The sequence below is a fragment of the Amphibalanus amphitrite genome, unplaced genomic scaffold (assembly GCF_019059575.1).
Source record: "Amphibalanus amphitrite isolate SeventyFive unplaced genomic scaffold, NRLGWU_Aamphi_draft 000280F_arrow, whole genome shotgun sequence".
Taxonomy (NCBI): Eukaryota; Metazoa; Arthropoda; class Thecostraca; order Balanomorpha; family Balanidae; genus Amphibalanus; species Amphibalanus amphitrite.
The window spans coordinates 240,066-258,397 of record NW_024881775.1 but is presented as its reverse complement, the minus strand read 5'-3'; the positions used below and the strand labels follow the sequence as shown (position 1 = coordinate 258,397).

Sequence of the window (18,332 nt, the reverse complement as noted above, 5' to 3'; positions counted from 1 at the left end):
TAAATGACACTAATAAGCATTTTTAAGCAGTGCATAGAGCAGGAAGCCCTCTTTGGGAAGTTTCTTGATATTCAAAGTGAGAAGACAAGCAGCAAGGCATGAAAGGTGGTGCATTTTTGCGGATAAAGGCTATATAACTCTAATTATATGCATATGTAGATGTAGGCGAGCGCTAAGTGGCGATGAATAACAACTTTTCGGCAGGTTTACCGTAGGTCTAGTGCAATTTATTCATTTACCTACCATCAGCGCCTGGAAAATAATAATCTTAAAATAATGTCATGCCACTGCAAATGCGGCGCAAATAACAAACGTTTATTTACATCATCTAACAGTGATACATAGCTGTAGCAGCACTTGCTCTTATGAAACTTAAGGCAGAGTTTCCGACAATCGTGGCCACCGGCGTCGTCGCTCACTTATGACCTCAAAAGGGCGGCCACTCCTCGTTCAACACACGCAGCTTCCGCCGTCGGATCGTCACTGAGGGCCTCATTCGAGGCTCAAACAATCACAGTGTCTTCTGGATCAAGGCCATCTGGACCGCGCCATGTGATTGGGACGACCACATGCGAAGCATGTGATTGTCATTGGGCTGTCTGGTCCTTGTTATGCACATCGCATGCCTGCGACTCTTGAGCGAATGATCCTCGCTATGTCAGAACAGGTGCGACTTGCACTTCATCTCCCTCTTTTCGTAGCACCGCTCCGGAACTCAGAATCTCGGAGATAGATAAAGTAGCCACCCAGTTGCGCGCCAGCTACCAAGAGTTGCATCGTAGATTCAGGTAGACAGGCTTGGGATCTCAAACGCTTAGACCAAGCTCTCCTCTGGAAGACCGCTGCATTGTAATGCCACGCCACACTGCAGAGCTGTCAGACAAACATCGACAGTTGCCACCATCTGCTGTGAACCGTTGTGCTCGAATACACTCGTTTATCTTCATTGAGCACACGGCGTCAGTTTCCTTGCTGAACTCATAAGTGTTTCTCGTCTGTTCAGTTGATATTAGTATAATTGCCTTTATACAATTCTAGCATCGCCTGACGAGATGGCGTAGTCACATGATGATGGTGACATGAGCTGTGACACTGCTGTAAGTTGGAATGCCGGCTCCATATACTTGTACTCGTAAACCTAAATCGCTGAACCTGTGTCGACGAATTCAGTTGCATTGCAGCCTGCTTCAACTTGCTAGATGTTTTATCGAGGATTGCCACAATAAACTGTTAACCCGCGCCCTGCTGGGGGGGTGTTTGAACACCCCCCCCCCCTTGTGGTTTTTCGCGAATATCTCAAAAACGGCGGCGCGGAGCGCCGCCGTTTTTGGTACACCTTATCATACATCAATTCTACACATGTTGTGAAAATTTCAAACCAAGGTCATTCAAGGTCAGGTCACCAGGTCACTTGAAGTGACCTCACCTCATAAAAAGTTTCAATGTCTGTCATAGCTACACCGAGTGACCGATCGCTTTGAAACTTTCAGCGATTGCTAAGAGCAATAGCATGTACAAAATGTATATCTCAGAATTTTGACATCGATGACCTAATGTCAGGTCAATTTTGCGACCTCCCCATTATAAGTCAATGGGAGAAAATTGAAATGCGCTTCTTTTGGACGAAAGACATTATAAACGCTCCCAAACACCGAATTACAAGTGGTTTAGACACACTGAACATGAAAATGGTGTCCGTGACCCCTGTTTATGCCCTGAGGTCATCTTTGGTCACGAATGGTATCTAACAGTTTTTCGCAAATAACTTTTGATAGAGGCATGCTAGAGCGATGAAAACGCCTTAGATGTGTTCAGCTCGACGATACGGATCGACTGATATGCAACATGACCCTTTCCGGTCAGGTCATGACCTTGACCTGAGGTCAAATTTTCAAGTTGACCTTTCAAGGTCAAGTTATAGTTCATTCAATGCGTCTTGACGAGAGGAACACGATGCCGGTAAAAGTAAGCTCGTACAAGGCTTGGGTCAAAAGTTATTGCAGAAAAAACTGTTTCCGAAAAAATCGGTTTTTTTGCAGTTTTTGCCCCCTGCAGGCAAAACCGTTGACGTTAGGTCAAATCTGAGAAACTTATTCAGAAAGGGCGCTATTAGGGCTATCGAATGCGCTTTTCCGCGGCGCTGTAGCTCTATTGGTTCCCGAGTTATGCGTTGGCTTCTTGGAAATTGTCGACATTCGACCTGGAAATCGGCGAAATTTTGCCTTCAATGACCTCTGGTGACCTGACCTTTGACCTGACCAAAAAATTGACCGAAGTGATTTCCTCATTATTTTTGACGCTCTTTCGAACGCCGCCTTCCGCGTATCGCTACGTGGCCCAGGAGCCGAGTTAGAAGGGGGGGGTGTTCAAACACCCCCCCCCCCCCAGCAGGGCGTGGAAATCCAGGACCCCCAGCCGGGCGCGGGTTAAGAAATCATCGGAACTTGCAATTTATCGGTTACAGCTTCCCGAAGGTATTCACAGCAAAACCACAATGAGTTATATCAACTGCACACATTTTCTCTTCAAAAGTCAATAGATTGGCGTTATCACAGCCGTGAATGCTTTTCGTTGACATTGTTGATAGGTTTTCTCATGCTCGCGTACTTTCAACACGCTGATAACTTTTAAGTTTTTCTAATTTTATCATTCATTCAGTTGCATGGGATCTTTTACCACGTCAACTACCTATATTCTGATTTTTTTACAATAGCTTATTGTGCCGATCCCTCCTTCATCATCGCTCCTCTCAACCGGCTTTGTCCAAGCCGTTTGCCGATGTCTCACGATGTTTCCCCATCTTGCCCCGTATACCAGATCTAGGGAAGTGTTCAACTTTTTTTTAGAAAAGTCTCTAGATCAACGATCTCGTCCGTTTTCTCCCGTTCTTGCAATTTACGATGTTGAACGGTCGTAGTGGGAACGCGGCCTTAATCTAAGGAAAGACTACGCTCGCTTCGCTCGCTCCGTAATGACTTCGAAAGCTCCCAGTGCGCTTCTTGCCCCACGGACTTCGTCATCTTCTTCTTCGATGTCGAAAGGTTGAAGCCGTGAGACGCGCAGCGGAAATACTCAGCCTGCGATGCGACCTTCTTAACCTCGGCAACAACTCCCATACGTTTTCTATAGACATTGCTGTCATGCCAAGGGCGCTGCAAGTCTACCTTCTTCTCGCGCCCCACACCACCGACGTGTGCACCTATAACTTGTTTCTCCGCGCTCACGTTCATTTCGTCTAAAACATCCAAAAGAACCACCGGATCTTCCCTGATACGAAAACCTCCCTCATCAGTCTCGGCCAAGTATCCAATGTTCGGCATCAGCTGCTCTCTTGCTGCCCGATCGGTGGTTTCGTCAGCACTTGGGCACAAGAATGGAGACATGTGGCAGCAAGCTAAAGTCGCTTCCTTAATCATATCCATGTAGACGAAGCAAGAATCGTTGTGGGTTGTTTTTGACAGATAAGTCGTGTTTCTGGGGACTTGGCTCACGTTTGCTGCTAGGAAGGCGTCACCGCCACTAATTCCAAGCCGCAAGAGCATTATCATTCCTCATGTTCCAATCATTCGTCGTTGACGGATAAGCTCCGAACGATTCAATTGATCCATCATCCTGGTGGTCGCGAAGGCGAAAGGCATGCTCTGGAGTGCCGCAAACTACGGTTTCCACGACCGACGCCAACGCCTCTGAAGCTCTTTCAGTCCCGCTGCTCACGGCAGCATTTTTTTTTTTTTTGACGTGTGATTCTTTTCTGTCCCTGTCACCCTTTTAAGAACTCATCCGCGCGTGGTTGCTTTTCTTTGTGGAAAGCTGATTCGTCATGTAGTGTTAGATCGTCACGGGTACCAGTGAGATTCTTGAAATCCTTCAATGGGTAGCGGACCAGGTTACCCATTGACTGGCCTCGGTTTCCACATTATCCTCTATCTTCTCGCACATTGAACAACATGCAGCTGCTGGTTGCTACACCAGGCGCCACTTTGTGTTCCGTATAAGATATGGCGAGCCACTTAAAGGGACCCTCCCAGCTTAACATTATATTTGAGTTGAGATAATCCCTTTTATCTCCCCAAAGCTGATGCAAGAGGAAAAAAGGAGCACAACTGACCAAGCGTTCATTACTGTTCGTACCTATACATAGGTACTGTTTACTTACCGTGTATACTGTATAGGGTATGCATAGGTGTTCGAATTTAAGTGTAGCTGGCTTCTTTTGTAAATAAGTAATTAGAGATAAGAGAACATAGTTGGCAGTTGCTGTCCTTTTCAATCGATATTATTGATTATCCGGCGCCATGCAACTCCAGTAGCCACCATCCATCAAGCCTTCGCCGCTGTCGGTTGCAGTAGCGGCGGAACACCCTCAATTAAGGGGGGCACTGCCGACTTTTGGTCCCATTCTTTCCATGCAACGCCCATAGGGCTAATGTTAAAATGCCAAAATCAAAGGGGGCACGGTGCCCCGGTGCCCTCCCCGTTCCGCCGCCTATGGTCGGTTGCGTTCAGTCCCCACTGCCATTTTAGCGAACAAAAGCCTCGTTCCCCTGCCGGCCGTCCTATCCCTGTTTATCAATACCCTCACTACGCGGCGCTGCGCGCGCGGCCCCGCCAGCCGGCGCGCTACCTCATCCGGGACCTTTGGTCACGTGATCGGCGCGCCGGCGCCACAAACGCAGTGTGAAGCAGAGTGAGGAGGGGAGACTGCACGCGCGGAGCTCCTGCGAAAATCAAGAATATTGGCGGAAATCGACCGAGTTACGCCTGTGGCTGCATACCAGCACCTAGCGCTTCTTTCAAGGTATGTTCTGGTGTAATTTGCTAGTCTGTATCTGTAGCGGTTTTGGAGAAATATGCGTTTTCTAGGGCTGGTTTTTAGTGCGGGCTGAGATTGGGCGCAAGATGGCGCCGGTCCGGATCAAAGCCAGCGCCTGGTCCCGTGGTCGCTCCGCGTGGGGAGGGGTAGGAGGGTAGCACCGGGGTGGTTTGGGGTTATGGGCGGGGAGTCTGATGGTGTGCTGCTGTAGGTTTAACGGCTGATTGTGTGGTTATGTGGGGGAGACCTGGTAAATGTGGCAGTGTGGTAATTTTATGGCCGGCGATGAAGGTGAGCAGATGAGGGGATGACTGACCCTTTGACACCTTCCCAACACCTCTATCAGTGCTACTGTGTTGCTACTCCCCTGTCCCCCAAATGGTTTCGTCGCTATGTGCATTTCCTGGGTGTTGTTTTTATGAAACCGGACACAGCTATCTTTGATGTTTCTACGCTAACAAGTCTCAAGGGATACGAATCTGTGCCTTCTTGTCACACACTGAAGTGACATTTTATAAGGCTTCTTTCCTTCAAACTAGCACACTCATTCAGCTTCAATGAAACGTCACATTGGAAAACTTCAGCAAATCTACAAGCCGCAATGTCCGGTTTGTCCACAAATGCGGGCACCGCTTGCGTTGCACGGACATTCGTCAGCGCTTGGTTGTCTTCCGCTGAACCACATAGACTGCGGAGAATTGCAAATTGCAGTTAATCTTTCAGTGTCAACAGTGTCTGCAGACCTATACACAGTCACAGACCAGCTTATTGTGAAAACGCAAACAATAAAACGAACTACAAATACAAATGACTCCGCAACAGTCACGAAACCTAGGAAGTTTCGGAACATGAAGGCCTATAGCGGAACTTGAGCACAGTTCACAGAGTCAGAAGTAGGACTCACGGACGGAGAGGAGAAACAGTTTGGAAACACATGCCAACTCAGCTTCGAAACACATGCTGATATAGCTTTGACACACAGGCGGACGTAGCTTCGGCACAGGCTTAGCTTCGAAACACAGTGTGACCCAGCATCGACACACAAGCTGACATGTAGCTTCGACACACAGGCTGCTTAACTGCGAAACATAGGCTGACTGCTCGGAACACTGACGGACAGAATAACCGTACACGTACTGACTGAGGGCTGGAACACAGGCTGACAACGCGACGGTCACAGACTGACTGAGAAACTGTCACAGACTGTCTGATTCAGAGCTAGACTGTCTGAGTGATGGAGTGAGTGGTCGGAGTGACTGACACTGAAAGCGTTAAATTTAGACTGGCTAAGATCTAAACGGTTTGAGAGCCACGCTGAACGAACAATGGACTGACTGGTCATACTGAGAGTCAGACTGTCTAAGCTCAGACTGACTAAGAGCCAGACTGCGGCGAGACAGATTGGTGGAGAGTCACACAGTCTGGACGCTGACTGGCTGAACACCAGCATCGGATGATGACTGGCGACACAAGTGTATAGCGACACCCGATGAGCCGGTTGTCGGAATGTGGCTGACTGGATTCCATTCCCGGCTGTTTTCCTTAGAAGTACCGCCACCGCCGCCGAGGAATAAGGCGGTGGCGGGACGGGATGGTGTGCGGAGTATCTGCAGATAATTGGAGAGAAGTGAAAGAACTCTACAAAACATGTGTTCGTCGGCTGAACGATTCTTCTTGGCCGTGAAAGTTCAAAGCTTTCAAATCGCATCGCATTTATTCAAGTTGAATTAAACTTCCTTTTTTCTGCGGTTGGATGCTATACCAGCCTCAATTATGACCTCTTGCTGATATAACCTTTCCAAAGATGAACAGGGACTAATATTGAACAAATGAAGATAAGGTCATGCCATGGCTTTAATGCAGTATGCGGGGTTGTCAGTGTTATGAGATACCTCCTAACTCATCTATTTTTAGTTGTAGCGAAGCGTTACCGTGACTAGCGTAGCCCAAATCGGTGCCTGTCATATTGTCATCGTCATATCGTCAAATATTGTCATCGTTTGTCATTAACTACACATATAAGGGACCATTCAGCACGATTTATTTCAGACCATCTTGTTTGTATGTCGTATTTTGGTGAACCGCTTTTCGATCATGGGTCGGGTGCATGCTAATCCATCTGTCATCATGATGTATGCATGAATGACTGCATGTATCATGAAACCAAATGTGCCCGATCCGATCCGATCATCAAATCAACAAATGGCACCATCCAGTGACAGTTCTCTTCTCGTAAACGCTGCAACCTGTTGTCACATTTGCTTAGCTTTGACAGCACACGCCGGCGATGCCCAGTGCTTATCTATAAGGTAGCAGCTTACAATGACCTGTTGTGTGGGCGCCAGCAGCTCAGCTCCGTCGTGACTCGCCTGCGACACGGAACACGGTCCGTTTTGACTCGCCTGCGACACTGTGCACGGTCGCGGCCGCACCTGATCCTCGCCCACCTGTTTGTGCACGCTCTCCGTTCACCTGACACCGCGGCTGGAACACGTGTCGTGCAGTGCCAGACGCGGTGGCGCCCAAAGCCGGGCGGTGACGCGGCTAGTGCACACACTGCACAGTGCACAGGTGCCTGGTGTAGTGTGTTCGCCGCCAGGCCCACCCTACGGTGGTTCACAGGTACCGGCGGTCGAACGGAGAGTCTCCACCACCGGATGGGACACTCCGATCGATCATCCGTGTCGGCCGGCTCCCCCGCGGTCCGGGCCGCCTCGCTGTCAGTCGGGACTTCCAATTACTCCGCGCTCAGTCGCGTTTCCCCGGCTGCCGATCCGCCATCGAGCGGTGACATGTCGCGTCGATATCACTCTGTGATCGATGCGCCTTCGTGGCTCACGCGGCGACGAGATGGGTTTCGTGGTGCGGCGCGACGAGCGTGGCGAGCCGGCGGCGGTCAACGTACCCGCTCCGCCGCCGCCGCCGACCGGTGCACGCCGGTAAAAAAGCGTCGCCGCCGCCGCCGCCTGGCGACGAACAATGGCCTTTCGTGAGGAGCGTCCGGCGCCGTGGGCCACTCTGGCGTCGTCGTCACGGACGGTGGCTCCCACGCCAGCGCGCCAGATGCGGCGCAGATCTCGCGCCGCGCACCGGCCACACGTCACGAGCTCGGACCATTTCGCAATCGACTGCAGCGATGGCCTGGCGCGATACGGTTCGTTCCTGAGGCGCACACTGAGGGTGGAGTCCTCAATGTGATGTGGCAAGTAGCTGATGTACGAATATGTAAACTGCGATAGTGTGATGACCTTTCCTAGCATCACGGCAAACGAATTCAGATTATCGTGCATATTCCTGAACACATTCCTTCCAAATAACCCGTTTTTACATAAATAAATCCTTCCATGGGCCTGGTAAGAGATGACAGTTCCCAGCATGCTAGGCTCATGATGTAATCATGCTAATCAAGTCTATCACTACACAGTTTTCCATTACGGTGTGGTAGTTGCTCACCGCCTGACGCCGACGTCCCCTTTCCCTCTGGGGCGTTCCACGACAAATCGACAAGTGCCCTGCACCCTCATATTTTATTTTTTGTTTAAAATTGGTCTAATGGGTTGTGATGGGCGGGGAAGCCAGCTGTGACAAGGATTTTTTTCTTCGAACAACGGTTTCCGAGATATAGCCTCGGGCAATTCCTGGAGGTCGCGCTGCAGCCCTATGTTTGGCGGCCTATAACTCAAAAACTATTGGTTTTCTACGATAAAAACTTTATATGGTTTAACTCACAATCAGCCAACAAACATTTTGGCTATCTCGGATTTTCAATTTTTGAAAATTTTGATCACGTGACCTTTTGACCTATTTTTCGAAGAGTGACTTTGATATTTTCCCCACTGAAAGTTGCAATTTTGTCTGATGACGATTTAAGCCTTATAAATTGTCGTTCATATGCGAAAATAAAAAAAGTGGATATCGCCCTGCGTTGACCTCAGGTCAGGTCATTTTTATGACCTGTCCATTATTACGAGCGGGAGCGACAGCGAGATCTCGAGAATAAAGCAAGATAGCGACAAGCGGTAAACGGTGCAGGGTACACACGGATAAGGTCTATAATTTTTACTGAGATCATTTTCAGGTCAGGTCAAAGATGACGTCACAGGAGCAAAAAGGAAGTCAAAATTGCGGCACTACATATATATGAAGTTTTTCTCGAATAACTTTTAAGGTATCCCAGCTAGGAACAAACTAATATCACCATCGTGATCCTCTCGTCGATCCGCATCGAAAACATATGTATGTTGACCTCGAAAGGTCGAAAGGTCAAAAGTTGACCTTAGGTCACGTGACCTAAGGTCAACTTTTGACCTTTCGACCTTTCGAGGTCAACATACATATGTTTCGATGCGGATCGACGAGAGGATCACGATGGTGCTATTAGTTTGTTCCTAGCTGGGATACCTTGAAAGTTATTCGAGAAAAACTTCATATATATGTAGTGCCGCAATTTCGACTTCCTTTTTGCTCCTGTGACGTCATCTTTGACCTGATCTGAAAATGACCTCAGTAAAAGTTATAGACCTTATCCGTGTGTACCCTGCACCGTTTACCGCTTGTCGCTATCTTGCTTTATTCTCGAGATCTCGCTGTCGCTCCCGCTCGTCACGTGACCTAAGGTCAACTTTTGACCTTTCGACCTGTCGAGGTCAACATACATATGTTTCGATGCGGATCGACGAGAGGATCACGATGGTGCTATTGGTTTGTTCCTAGCTGGGATACCTTAAGAGTTATTCGAGAAAAACTTTATATATATGTAGTGCCGCTATTTTGACTTCCTTTTTGCTCCTGTGACGTCATCTTTGACCTGACCTGAAAATGACCTCAGTAAAAATTATAGACCTTATCCGTTTGTACCCTGCAACGTTTACCGCTTGTCGCTATCTTGCTTTATTCTCGAGATCTCACTGTCGCTCCCGCTCGTAATAATGGACAGGTCATAAAAATGACCTGACCTGAGGTCAACGCAGGGCGATATCCACTTTTTTTATTTTCGCATATGAATGACAATCGATAAGGCTTTAATCGTCATCAGACAAAATTGCAACTTTCAGTGGGGAAAATATCAAGGTCACTCTTTGAAAAATAGGTCAAAAGGTCACGTGATCAAAATTTTCAAAAAATGAAAATCCGAGATAGCCAAAATGTTTGTTGTCTGATTGTGAGTTGAACCATATAAAGTTTTTATCGTAGAAAACCAAAAGTTTTTTAGTTATAGGCCGCCAAACATAGGGCTGCAGCGCGACCTCCAGGAATTGCCCGAGGCTATATCTCGGAAACCGTTGTTCGGAGAAAAAAATCCTTGCCACAGCTGGCTTCCCCGCCCATCACAACCCCATACACCAGTTTTCAACGAAAAATAAAATATGAGGGTGCAAATTTAATTTTTTATTTGTCGATTTGTCGTGGAACGCCCCCTCTGTCTGCAGGGCGTAAGAGGCGCGCAATGGCAGCGCCGGGCGAGACGCGGCAGGAGAGGGCCGTGGCTCTGTCGGAGCTGACGCCTCATCTGGTCTGCCCCCTGTGTGGCGGATACTACGTGGACGCCACCGCCATCGTTGAGTGTCTCCACACGTGTGAGTACCCTGGATCGCATGCGGATTCATTCATTCATTCATTCATATATTTAACGAATCATTCCACGTGTGTGGCTTATTGTGCGATCCGTGTTAGGTTCAGTAACATCAGTAAGTACATGTGCAACAGAAAGAACAGAGAACGAGTGACCAGAGACAAAGACGAAATTGACGATTAGACGATACAAATTTCAGGGCAGTGCATGTTCATCGAGCATAGCCGTGAGACGGGCACGGGTGCGAGAAGACCTAAGTTGTTGCGGCAGGCGGTTCCAAGTTGCGGCCGCTCTGTAGGAGAAACTTCGCCGCGACATACTGAGGCGAAAACCAGGTAACTCAAGTACCCCCGTACTGCTGGCGCGCGTCGTTCGCGCACTGACATCAGCCCGGTACGAAAACAGTGCGCGGGTGGCAGTAGGAGCGCGGAGGTCATTCAAGGCCCGGTGTATGGCCATACAGTCGCGACGGTTAACTAACTCTGAGACAGTGCGCCAGCCTAATGCTGTTAGAATCGGAGATATATGGTCGCTACGCCGCGCTCCCGTGACGATCCTCGCAGCGAAATTGAGAGCTTTCTGCACGCGGCCCAGACGGTTTGCGGTGGCTCCTCCCCAGACGGAAAGACAGTAAAGGATTAAGGGGAACACATGTGCCTGGATAAGTAGTTGACGGGCATCAGCATTTAAATGATGGCGGATTTTGTGTAGACAAAAGAGAAAGGAGTTGCACTTTTTAACAACGGTGGATATATGAGCTTCCCATGTTAGATTGCTATCGATGGTAACTCCAAGGATTTTAACGGACGGGGAGGGCTTTAGAATGAAGTCATGAAAGTTCAGATGAAAGGATGTTGTCTTCTTGAGAGAATTGGGGGTACCTATTAGCAAGAGAGTGGTCTTTGAGGGGTTCATTTTTAGTGAATTTGCAGTAAAGTAAGACTGAACGGCTAGGAGAGAGTTCTCCTGGCGTGATTTAAGAGATGATAGGTCGTCTGGATGTGCTGAGTCAAGTAGCTGGGTGTCATCGGCGTAAGATACCAAACGACCGTGGGGGAGATAGGATGGAAGGTCGTTTGTAAAGATGCTAAAGAGAATCGGACCAATGAGGGATCCTTGTGGGACCCCATGGGATAGAGGAAGGAAAAGAGAGCCGCCCCTCACCATCTGTCGTCGCCCTACAAGATAGCTTTTGAACCAGGTCGGGTCAACACCGTACCACTGGAGTTTCATCAGGAGCACACTGTGATCAACACTGTCGAAAGCCTTGCTTAAATCCAATGACGTGATTGCTACCACATGTCCATCATCGACTCGTCGCGAAGTCCACTCAGTCACATCAAGGACGGCGTCCTCGGTCGAGTGGCACGGCCTGTAAGCGTATTGTGAGGGAGAAAACAAATCACATTTGACAAAATACGCGGAGAGCTGTGCACACACTGCTTTTTCACACAGTTTCGAGAGAACTGGTAGAATGGAAATAGGCCGAAAGTTGTTCGCGACATGGCGCGGTCCTGACTTATGGATTGGTACTACTAATGCCGTTTTCCAAGCGGCCGGGAAGACACGGTTGACAATCGACGCATTGATGACATGAAGTAGATGTGGTCCTAGAACGGCAAAACAGTTTTTAATAGCAATCAATGGTACACCGTCGACACCGACGGCTTTTGAAGAGGATAGTTCATTCAGATATTTGGAAAGCTCAGGAAGTGTCACAGGATGTAGGATCAGGTTTGTGGAGATGACACGGGGCGGCTTGTGTGAGATATCAGGCATGTCGTTGCAAGTATGACGCTCCTTCAGCTCTGTGGCAATGCGGGGACCAACCGAGGCGAAGTCGCGGTTGAATTCGTCGGCTTTTTCAGTCCCTAAAGGTTCGGAGGAGCTGTCAGTCCCTGGGCGTATGGCGAAGTTTCGAATGTTCCTCCAAAAATTTGTTCGGTCCGATAGCATTGAAGAACACAAGTAATCCCGCTTGGATTTGGCAAGAAGACGCTTGACACGGTTTCGAAGGTGGCGGTACGTTGACAGATCAGACTCTGCACCAGATGCACGCCAGATTGTAAAAGCACGGTCCCGCTCGTCCATGATCTCTCGCAGTTCCGGGTTATTTTCAACCCAAGGACAGTGTGGACGGCGCGGCGTCACAGTTTTAGTTGGACAGTAAATATCAATAGCGCTGAGCCATACTTTCATGAATTCCTCTAATTTGCTTTCGATCCCCTCCGCCCGATACAGAGGTTGCCAGTCGGCCTGTAACAGATGCAGACACAGCGCGTCCCAGTTAACTTTTCGCCAGGGGCGGATCTGAAAAGACTGGCGCGGTGATTTATGACGACGGAGTGGAACGCGGGCCAAGATAGTCATATGGTCGGCTATGGGCACCGGAGGTATTGTTACCGAGCATTCCGAAATGGGCAGGCTTGTGATGATATGATCGAGAGTGGAGGGTGGATTGAATCGAGTAGGGGAACTGATGAGCTGTGAGAGGTTAAGATCACTTAAAACAGATGTATATAGACGCGTGCTTGGAGCAGAGGGACACAGGAGGTTCACGTTAAAGTCACCAAGACAGAACACAGGCCGACCAGTAGCGATGGCGGCTTGTAGTTGGAGATGGAGACTGTCCAAACCTGCTGCGGTCGGCTGAGAGGGTGGGCGGTAGAAGACACCCACAGTGATTGAGCGTCTCCCTCCCCCGCTGATGGAGACCCACAGAGATTCACTAGAAACACTGTCACTGGTAATCGAGAGAGTATCACATTTTAATTGTTCGCGGTAAAGAATGGCAACGCCGCCTCCACGAGTTCCCGCCCCCGGACGATCGCACCGCACCATTTTATATCCAGGGAATGCCAGAAATTTCTTTTTGACGTTTTCAGATAGCCAGGTCTCAGTTAAACAAAAAACGTCAATTTTGTGATCAGATAGAGTCTGCTGGACACTGTCCATGTTGGGCATCAGTGAACGGACATTTGCGTGTCCGATGACCAGCGAACGAGCAGTGGCCGACCGGGCTGGAGCATCGTCGTTGCCGGATGGCCGCTGTTGCGCTGAGGTCGGCGGCTGAGTGAGGTGTATCGCCGTCCGCCTGGTCTGGCTGATGGTGAGCCGAACAGAGGCCGAACGGATGATGCGTTGCCGAAGACTAATCGAGGATCACTTCGTAAAGACACTCGAAATGTAGGAAAGTTGAATGTAAGCTCTTCACAGGCTCGATTGTGTCAATTTTGTGACACGTGGTCGTGTGGTTTCAGTTTGCCGGTCATGCATCTTGCGACACCTGGAGACGAGCAGTTACTGTCCTGCTCTGACCTGTGATGTCATGATTCATCGGACCAAGGGCGCCATCAGTCTGAGGTGAGGCCAGTCCCAGTCATCGTCAAATGTTATAAAGTTACTGTAGATATTGGTACTGCCTGTCCACCGAAATATTGTTGAAGAGGCTGTTGAAACCTGAATGGATTTAGTAGCCTGAATGGATCTGGTGTTTTTGTCGCTACAGAGCATCCATTCCGGTCCCGGTCCCGGTATTCGACTTGGACCTCTGACCCTCGGCATCTAAAATGTCTGTTGTCGGTGGCTAACATAAACCACATTCCCCTCTATGTTTTCATTGGCCTTTGATAAACAAACTCTCCGCCTGTGGTCTGCTGTTTTTCTACAGTGATGACCACCAGAGTCCAGGTTCTTATGCCACCCGTTGCAAATGGTATGGCATGTTTTGCCAGCGCCGAACTGTCGAACGTAATTGAGCGTCGGAAGATGTTCCGCCGCTCTGTCCACCTCACTGTTTGTTCTCTCTCTCTCTCTCTCTCTCTCTCTCTCTCTCTCTCTCTCTCTCTCTCTCTCTCTCTCTCTCTCTCGCTCTCGCTCTCGCTCTCGCTCTCGCTCTCGCTCTCGCTCTCGCTCTCGCTCTCGCTCTCGCTCTCGCTCTCGCTCTCGCTCTCGCTCTCGCTCTCGCTCTCGCTCTCTCCTCTCCTATCCTCTCCTCTCTCCTCTCTCCTCTCTCTCTCTCTCTCTCTCTCTCTCTCTCTCTCTCTCTCTCTCTCTCTCGTCCCTGTTCCGCCCCTCACAGTGTTATCCTTCCGTTTCCCTCCTCGATCAGTCCCCTCCTCTCCAACTCTTCCTTCTTTTCCGTTTCTTGCCTCTCTCAATTTACATCCACCTCTATCTCATACATGCACCTTTTTTATTTACTCTCATTTCTGGGTCACCGTAGCGATTTTCGCACAATCCTCGGCTTAGTGCGGGCTCTGATTCCTCAAATCCACCCATTCAACCATTCGGACTAAATTTATAAAAACAATATCCCTCTGTCATTTATCTGAATCTGCGGAATACCGGACCCGGTTGCACTAAGCCGCCGTTTCCGTTTCAGGCCCGACGCCACTCTGCAGAGTATCGTGTACAAAACGGTACCAGGCCTGCACCGTGATGAAATGCAGCGACGGCAGCTTTTCTACGCCGACAAGCCGGATGCCGGTCAGTGCAGTGGCAGTAGTTTTTGTTATGTCATGTGTTATGCAGCCTGGCAGGAGTTCCCGTGCTTTTTATGATATACGGATAAAAGGTTCATTGCCATTTTCAGTGCACTTTGGAGTTTACAGGCTGAACATTGCCGGTTCTTTCACGTCATACATGTGACGTCTGAAGCATAAGCTGTGGGAAATTAAGACTGAACCATGTGGGCAGTTTGGGTTTGAGGTTGCTTGAATATTCCATGGCATGCGAATGTTTTCAGACGCGGAACTCGCACCGTCATCGAAAGGCTGCTATGAAGAGGGCGCCGGTCGGTACTACGCACCGGATGACACGATTGACGTGCGGATCCAGTACGCCTCTCACAAGTACGTTAGCTTTACCTCTCATTCCATATTTACCTTAAACTATATCGGTGTAGGAATGTCGACATACATTTCCCAACTTTGAGAGTTGTGTTTGCCGTGCGATTTTTTCAGTGCTAGGTTTGATAAATGAGTGTTAACGGCTATTCATCTTCTTTTCAGTCCGGAAGAGGTTGTTCCTGTGCGGTACTTCCGCTGTCCGGCTGGGCTGCCATTGTCCACACTGAAGAAGCTGCTATTCCAGAAGTACGGTTTCTCAGACTCTCTTCAGGTGAGAACTGCTCTCAGTATCAGCTGTATGAAAGATGTGATCTACAACAGCTGAGTGCAGTTGCATATTTTCCTAAGTCAACTTGGCAGGGTATGTATGGCGCTTACAGGTCACGCTCCGCGGCCTCTTAACCGTGTGCTTGTAATATTAGCTGTGCACTGTGAGCGGTGTTTTATTTTTTATCCTCGCTTCTGATCCTGGCCCGCCGTGATACTCATTGTGTCCCAACCATTACAGATGGAGCTGATTCATGGCAGGAAGGTCCTACCGGCCGACATCAAGCTGCTTGACGTCGCTTACATCATCAATTGGAGCAGGGTAAGTCCCGCAGCATACTCGAGACAAAAGAAAGTTGATTATCATTTATTGGACACGTGTATGTATTACAGAAATATGTTCCTTGCATGTTCGGATATTCGTGGAATCTAATGGGTGGCGATTCTTGTTGTTAATAAGCTCAATCTTTTGCAGAAATCGGCATTGAAGCTGCTTTTTCGGATATCGAAACCAAAGTCCACAACAAAGCGAAAGGCCAGCGCTCCGGGTGAGACATCATCCCCTGTAGAGCCACCGGAGAAGAAACTGAAGTCCGATGAGCAAGCGTCTATCCCAAAGAATGACGCTAGGGTCAATCTGACTCCGAGCCAAGATGGTAAAACAGACAAGCAATCTGAGATGGCCAAAAACAACAACGCGAAGTCGTCAGACTCTCCTGTGGCTCAGTCATCGACCACGCGCGTTTCTCCTCCCTCCACGGCGGTGCCCCCAAGCCCAAGGGTGACAGGCCAGTCTGCGAGCACGGCCGCCAAGGCGGAAGAAAGGCCCGCTAAGTCAGGAGAAAGGCCCAACACTCAGCCGAGGGTTTCACCGGCTCCCGCGAGCCAGAAAACGGCCCATCAGCTTCCCGCTGCAGCCGTGGCACAGTCCCCTAGAGCAGGAGTGCTGCCAAAGATGGACAACTCCGTTCAGAAGGCGACAGACGGTGGCCAGAAGCCGAAGACTCCTCGGCCTGAACCTAGCCAGAAAACGAACAGTGTAAGCAAAAGCCAGACAAATGGTTCAAATCAGGGAGTGAAGACGAACGTGAAAATTCCGACAGTCAAACTGAACCAAGTTCCGGTTACATCGGGCCAAAAGATCCAGGTTCCTCCCTCTTCTCAGTCTAATACCCCCGGCCAAAAGCCCGCCACTCCTTGGCCGCCGGGTACTCAGCTTGGCCACTCCTATTTAGCCTGCAAGAAGGCCATGAAACTGGCCGCGTCGGCAGCAAACTCCAAGGCGGCAGCCACCGTTCGGTCTGTCAGTGTAGGGAGCATGACGAAGAATGAACGTATCGATAAAAAGGTTCCCTCGACGAACCCAGCGCCCAAAGCCACAAATGGTACGCTACCGGCAACTAACAAGACAGAAACGTCTACGGGAGCTTCGTCAGTGACGCCCAAACCCTCTGGAGTGAAAGGTGTGCCACCTTCGAAGATGGAGACTGGGGAAGCATCCGCGACATCCAAAGTCAAGCCTCTAGAGAAGAAACCGTCAGTGAGCAAGGTAGACTGTTCTGTGCAAACAGTTCCTGTTTATAGGATACATTCTTCTAAGCAAAATGCGGTAAAGGCAGGGAAAACCAATTCCAATGTAACTAACACGCCCTCGTCTGCTGCACGAAAACCATCTTCAGCGGAGGACAAGTCTGGTAAACCGCCAGAGAATGTGTCTAAACCTGCAGCTAAACCCGTATCACAATCGTCAGGTGATGCGAAGGAAAAAGCTGTAGCCAAAGTTCTGGTTTCTCGACCTTCCGCGGGAGTGCTTGACCTGTCAACGCACGCCAGAGAAACGTCCTCGGTATCAGGGATTAGCACAACCAAAGACTCGAAGACAATTTTTGTGATCTCAGGTTCTAAAAGGCCGCCGTGCTCCAACAAAATTCAGTCAATTGTTGAGTCTCTAGCTCAAAAGAGGATGATGTCATCTTCTTCAAGCCAATCTCAGAGTGTAAGTGAAGCTTCAGCGCCTGTTTCTCAAGCCGTTTCACAGACCTCACCTGCCGTCTCGAAAGCTCCAGTAGTGACAACCAGCGTCACGTTTGTCACGCCCAGTACCGTGCCGGTGAGGTCAGCGGCCGTGACGCCCGTCCGCCCGGTATCCTCACCGCTCCACATTGAGACGGCCTCTCTGGGTCTGCGCTACGGCAGCGCCGTGCCGCCCCTGTCCAGCCTGTCCCGGCCGGCACCGTCCACCACCACCACCTCCTCGACCTCCTCCAGACCGGTGTTCCCCGTTCCTCCGCTGCCACAGAGGCCCAAGAGCCAGAACGTGCGCGCCATCCCGAACCCGTCCCTCCTTCGTCAGAGGTCTGCTGAGGAGCGTGCGCGGGACTCTGGCAAGGGCTCGCCGACGGCGGGAAGCACGGCCCCGGCCATGTCTCCGCCCACCATCAGGGACATCCACAGCCTGACGAGGCAGCTGCAGGAGGCCGGCACCTCTGTCACGATCACGAACACATCCTGATAAAGTACTCTAGGCGAGCATTCTATTCGAACCGCATGTCAAGGTCTCCGTCGCCGCAACCGTCACCATATGCTGAAACTGTTAACACTGCAGTGATATTTCCATGAACGGTGCGTTCAACTGTCTTCTTAGGAGGCCGAGCAGCGAGCTGTCTCGTGAATCAGGGAACTCCTGAGACTGACTAAGTAAATGCGTTTGCGCTTGATTGCTTATGTAGAGTAGTTTGTAGGCCCAGTGGTTTGCTCTGTATTTCCTTGACTGTGCAGGGAAGACGAGAAGCTTAAGCTCATTCTAGATTTCTGAAAGCCCGCACGATGC

General features: G+C 49.8%; 1 protein-coding gene across 1 annotated transcript; it reads left to right on the top strand.

Annotated features, from left to right (window-relative positions):
* The first annotated feature begins 4,682 nt into the window (after nt 1-4,682).
* LOC122387278 (polycomb group RING finger protein 2-like) lies at nt 4,683-18,014 on the top strand. Its single transcript, XM_043377351.1, has 7 exons — nt 4,683-4,798; nt 10,243-10,389; nt 14,770-14,873; nt 15,133-15,212; nt 15,398-15,506; nt 15,744-15,824; nt 17,541-18,014. The coding sequence occupies exons 2-7, from the start codon at nt 10,260-10,262 to the stop codon at nt 18,012-18,014; spliced, it is 978 nt and encodes a 325-aa protein (XP_043233286.1). The 5' UTR covers nt 4,683-4,798; nt 10,243-10,259.
* The last annotated feature ends 318 nt before the right edge of the window (nt 18,015-18,332 follow it).